Source organism: Pteropus vampyrus, unplaced genomic scaffold (genome assembly GCF_000151845.1).
Source record: "Pteropus vampyrus isolate Shadow unplaced genomic scaffold, Pvam_2.0 Scaffold49, whole genome shotgun sequence".
Classification (NCBI taxonomy): domain Eukaryota; kingdom Metazoa; phylum Chordata; class Mammalia; order Chiroptera; family Pteropodidae; genus Pteropus; species Pteropus vampyrus.
Window position 1 is genome coordinate 2080948 of NW_011888830.1, and position 6000 is coordinate 2086947.

Here is a 6000-nt window from a genome sequence, read left to right on the forward strand (position 1 = left end):
TTCACTCAGACGGCGCCGGCACCCCTTTAACCAGTCTCAGCCTCGGTTTCCCCAACCACCAGGAAAAGAGCTACTCCAGGTTCCTTTGTTTTACTTCTCATCTCCCGTTTTCCAGCTTTCTACATCTCCTGCTCTCTCGATCCTCACGTAAATGCGAACCGTTTATATATTTGCCTTACTACTTCTCCAAAAATGCTTTCTGTGTTGACTCGAAATTGGACTTGGGTAGTGTCTGCCCTCTACGTAAATAACAGCACAGAAACTAAGAGCTCTATAATTTAACCAGGATATGTAGTGCTGATGATGTGATCCCCCTAATGCATAAAATACTGCATTCCTGGGGCTGCAGCTGACCACGCTGCTGGGGTCCGCTCGTGCTGAGTCACACAGACCCTGCCCCCGAACGCCACGGTCAGACCAGCAGCTCTCTGCTACGGCGCCCCCGCCCTCCACTTTTTATTTCTTCCAAGCTTGGTTCAGCATCTACTTAACAAATGGAAGATTCATTTTGGAGCTATTTTCAGAGCAAGTATAAAGACACCCCCAAGGATATATTAGCGACATTACTTTAGTGCGACAAAATACATAAATCACTCACCCTACAATCAATTCAGCACGTAGGACGGCAAGCAGTCTCTCAGATGGGCCTATCTGGATGAAAAATAGTGTGATAGTGTGGAAATATACAAATGACAGGAGTATATGGCAGAATTTGGAATAAATCAGGTCTCTATGGGACACTATCTACAATGATTTAGTTATGGGAAGTACCAAAAGATATTTTTTTAATGTGTATTTGAGAAAACTTTAACATCTAGCAAGCCTAGATCACAGCCAAGTTCCCAAACTCCAGAGTCAACTGGTCACCTCCGCCTGGCCATCCTGAGGACCCTCAAACTCAGCACGTCTGCATCAGAACTCATGACCTGCCCTCCTGTATTTTTATCTCGGTTAATGAGATTATTATCCTCGAGTTATCTGATCAGAAACCACATAGTTATCCTAGAATCCTATCTCCTCTCAACTCTCTTCTCGCTCCTTCCGAGGCCCTAAGTCCCAGAGATGCCATTTCATGCACATGCTCATAACTGTCTCTTTCACACAACCCATAGCCCCTGTTTTAATGTGTTGCTTCCTAGACTTCCCCAGAGACCCCCTAACTGCTCCACCTGTATTGAGGCTTAGTCCCTCCGATCTATCCTTCTAAATTCTACCACAATAACCTTTGTGAAACAATTCTTATCATGTTGCTCTCTCATTCAAACGCTTCAGTGGCTCTCTACTGTCTACAGCAGAGGTCCCCAACCTTTTTGGCACCAGGGACTGGTGCTCCCGTGAGAATCTTACACCTGATGATCTGAGGCGGAGCTGAGGCGGTGATGCTAGTGCTGGAGAGCGGCTGCAGATACAGATGAAGCTTTGCTTCTTGCCTGCCGCTCACCTCCTGCTGTGCGGCCTGGTTCCTAACAGGTAACGGTCCGTGGCCTGGGGGTTGAGGACCCCCTGTCTACAGCACGGCATTCAAGTTCCAAAGTGGGATATACAATCCCCCATAACCTCTCCAGCCGCAGGTCTCCTGTGCCTCACCTTGAACCCCGCCCCACCCCACCCCCCGGCTCCGATGAGCTACTTGGGGTTTCCAGCACACCAGCCTATCTCCCATCCCCTTACCACACCGCCGGGCTGCTCCTTCAGGTTCAATGTCCCTCTGCCTTTCTGCCCCCAGCCAAATATTCTCAGCATCTAGACCCACCTCTTCCACAACACCCTTCTCCATTCCCTGCCCTAGAGGGAAAGCTGGGCGGCCCTGCCCTCCAGCCCCGACTCTGTCTTCTCTCACAGCCTCTACGCCCTCATATACTGAGTCAAAGGACTGTGAGTTCCTGGAGGGCGAGAACTGTAGCTCATCTTTCAAACCTTAGTGCCCAGAAGTGTTGCCTGATGCACAGGAATTTAATAAATACTGGTTAAATGAATAAATGTTTCAGTGACAGCATGCTAATGGTAGTTCCAAAACTATTTCCTTCACTACTCAGGTACTTTGCTTTGGGCTCCTTATGATGTGGAATTGCCTCTTATTACACTTGTAAGTCGTTTGCAGAGGACCAAAAAGAAAGAAAAAGAAAGAAAAAAGAAAAAATCAGTCCAGGAAATGTATCACCTTCTTACCCCGAGAAATCATTTCTTTGTTCTTTATTCCTGAAGGAAGGGCGATGCTTTATGGCATTCCAATAACTGACAGTGTGAAACTATCCAAATGAGTGATTCTCAGTCCCTGGCCCTCCCTATTTGAGATGCCCTCTCCCTGGGAATAGCATGGAATGGAGACACCGATTAAAGCAGAATGACTGTGATGCGAACTGAGATGGCGTATACAGTCTACCTCTGCGGCCCCTGCCCATGGAGCTGGACAATAACATGGAGAATAAAAACAGACTTTCCTGGCTTTGTGGCTTCTAAGCCCATGAGGGAGTCACATAAAAATAAAGGCAGCATTCACAATTCAGCAGTGGGCAGCCCCTGTGCCCAAGGCAGGACCTCTGGAAATTTTGCTCTGGGCCCACCCAGAATTCCAGCTACAATGTCACATACCTGTAGTGCGGCTAGAACTAAACGCCCAGTGAACAGCCTCTTCTCCAAGAGCTGATTTCGTATTGAAAAATGAGCAATTTAAGTAAATGTTTCATTAACATAGTGTTTTCCTGCTCGATGCTAAAGTGGAGTAATTTGTTTTCCCCAATTCTCTTCCATGGACTCATTTCATGAGATCCTCTACAGGACGAGCTGAAACTCTGTGGGTCCCTAACAGACAATCCAGGGAACATAGAAACCGTCCAAACAACCAAACGAATAAGCAAAACCCTTACGCTGAAGAGCTATCCAGACCCATTTGTTCTGGAACACACATCTCATATGCTACAGAACAGGACGGTCTCTCCTGACCACCTCAGTGAGCCGGGTTTGTACTGGTGGCAGTAAAGCATCATTCAGCGGGCACTGCTGGTCCCCGAGACACAAGTGGGAGGGGTGGGTTATACAGGAAGAATGTAGGGGGTGACATTTTGTTTCGAGGCCCTACAAGGCTTGTTCCCATTCTGTTTTGCTTATCTGGACAGGATTCTTGTTCTGTGCTGGTTCCAAACCCCAAAAATTTCAAGGATATTTCTAACATCTTTTATTAATAGAAGCTCTTAAAAATTTCATAGCACAATGCTCAGATACACTCCAAACAGCGAAAGCAGGTACCAAATAAGGATTTATTCCCCCAAACCTTGTGAGGCATGAAGGAATGGCTTGATCGTGGCAGACACCGCATTAACGAGAGGTCATGTTTTGGGAGGGACCAGCCACATCCGAACGGTTCTGTGTATGCCATTTTCATGGAGGTGAGGTTTCTGTTTGTTCTATTACACATGGGTAACATAAATAAAACTCAACGAAGAGGGGAAACATTTCAACAGAGGACTCTGTGGAGCTTGCTGGGTGCCAGGTGCCGTGTGCAGCAGAGAGTGGGGGACCCAGCAGAGTGTGGAGATAACACTGGTGGGGCTGGCCTTCTAGGTCACATATGAGCTGCAAGGCATTGGACAAGTGGCTTTATTCTCCGAGTTCATCTCCTTATTACAAAACGAAGCAACAACAACAACACTAGTAGCTGTGGCGGTGGCAGCTACCCTACGGGGCTACTCACTCTGTAGCAGGTGTCAAGCGCCATCACACTTAATCCTGAGACTATGTATAGGGAGAGATTATTAACTGCAGTTTACGGAGCAGGCTCCGAACTCAGTAACTGGCCCAGCTGGAGTGAGGGTCCAGGTCTCAGTTCAAAATCAAGTCAGCTTGACTGCCAAGATCTCTGGAAAGAACGACTACCTCAAATGACAGCTACAAATGTCACAAGACACAGGGCACGCAGACGAAAAGCGCTCTCAACGCGCTGCACTACGTGGGTGTCATAGCCCTTCACCGAGCGCCCTGCTCCCTGCCGCCAGCCAGCCTTGCGTCACCGGGCGGCCTTCGGCCTTCTCCCTCCCCCGGATTACGGACCAATAATCCCAAAGCAGTTGGGGGAGGAGGCCGGGCTCCTGCACTTACTTCCTCAGGACGGCTATCTCGTTCTCGATGCTGCTTTCCTTGCCCTTCAGCGCCTTCTTGGGAATGCACTTGACGGCAAAGAGCTTGCCGGTCGCCTTCTCTTCCGCTAGGACCACTTCAGAAAACGCCCCACTGTGAAGAAAGAGGGAGGAAAAGAAGCGGTTTAGACTCAGGAGTGTGGGGTTCCACAACGGCTCCTCTACCGAAGGTCGAGACATAGTAACGATGCGGATGATGGCCAGCATTACTGTTACTTATTTTTATCCAGCATCACACGCAACCAAACTTCTTTATGCAAAAAAGTACATACATGCAAATGTGCCCTCTTGCAAAGGGACAGGTGGATGTGCACATGGTTTGGCTGCGTCCCAGGCCACCTGCCACCCTGCAGAACAACTTTGTCACAGTCACTTGGGAGCAAACAAGAAGGCTCCTGGCAAGCTTCCTGCAGAGAAAGATCATGTCCATCTGAAGCTGTTGGCATCCCCGCCCCAAGGAGACAAGAAATCACACTAAAATCTGCAGATTCCTCACAGGCCCTTTCATCCCGAGAAAATTTCAGAGCACTTTACACACATTTAATTAATTCTCACAGATAGGTAAGGATGTAATTAAAATGTGAGTTGGTGCAGCACGTGGTATTGACACAGGGTTAATTAATTGATAGGGGTATGCAAGCCTTTAATAAGCAGCTTGTTTCTTTTTTAAAGTAACCAAACAAACAAAACACGTCACGCTCTAAGCAGGGGACACTTTCCGGCCAGAAAATATAAATTTAACTCTGTGAGGACAGAGCAACAAACTGAATGTGCAACCAGAATATTTGGGGCCAGAAAGCCCATTTCTCCAAAGAGGTCCCCTGTGGCCAGTGAGTTCCAGGGCCTCAGGGGCCACCTTGTCTCCTCTCCGAGACCTCTTGTATTTGCCAGCAGGCAGTGCCTGGGTACCACACTTGGGCTGGGGGCAGGACAACCCCCAGGGACTCTGAAACAAAGTCAGGCTCCTCGTCGTCCATCCCGGAACTCGGTAATTAGATCTGTGCATGTGGGTCAAGGAAAACCACGACCCACTGAGTCATTCTCCGCCCCTAGACTTTCAGGAGCAACTCTTATTTCCTCAGAGAGACACTAAAGATGGCTTCTGCACTGTTATGATGACAGATAGCCCCTCCTGCACCAAAAGAAACCACTGAAAGGACCAATGGCATCCCAATATCAGTACCTCGGGGCTTCTGTCCTTCAGCCAGCATCCAGGAGATGCCTAAGCCAGAGGAATGCACTTTCTCTCCTTCTCCATCTGACAGGGACATGTATCTCACACAGACCAAACGAAGACAAATAGCTATTTTTAAAATCTTTTCCAGTGAGAGGAATTCACTCTTCTTAGTACAATTTAACTGAGTGTTTGAGACGGGGCTCCTCCTGGAACATGGACTCCCAGGAGAAGGCCTGCGTGTCATGATGTAAACCAGGCCTTCCATAAGAGAACCAAGTGGGAAACGTCAGAACAAAGGTCTTCTGCCCAAGCCCACAAATCATCGGCCAGGTAGGTTTCTCCTCTCACAGTACCACGTGCTTCACATAGAACCAGCCAGAAGGGCAGTTATGAATATAAACACATGAAAACCCACAAGTGATTCATCGCAGAGTGATATATGGAATCGGACATTCCCGGGGACACTTGGTCACTGCCAATGGCTTTTGCTCAAGAAAACCAACTTGGAACAACTTCAGGAAGTCCCCCACCCAGGAGCTGTCCCTCCCCCTCACCCCTGTCTCAGGCCCGGGCGCAAGTGAGCGTGGGTCCTTAGATGGAAGGAACTGTGGACGACCCACGGGCTCTGAGCTCTGTCGTGCTGCCCACCAGGAGGCGGAGCACGACCTGGGTTGGCGATGACAGAGATGG

General features: G+C 48.7%; 1 protein-coding gene across 1 annotated transcript in view; it reads right to left on the reverse strand.

Moving 5' to 3' along the window:
* The window catches only part of CAMK1D (calcium/calmodulin dependent protein kinase ID), a 219982-nt gene extending 214872 nt beyond the window's left edge, over nucleotides 1-5110 (reverse strand). Inside the window, exons 1-2 of the mRNA XM_011359653.2 lie at nucleotides 5043-5110; nucleotides 4096-4227 (exon numbers count right to left, since the gene is read on the reverse strand). Of these exons, the coding sequence (XP_011357955.2) occupies nucleotides 4096-4227; nucleotides 5043-5110 (200 nt within the window). The remainder of the gene's footprint in view (nucleotides 1-4095; nucleotides 4228-5042) is intronic.
* Between the last annotated feature and the right edge of the window lie 890 nt (nucleotides 5111-6000).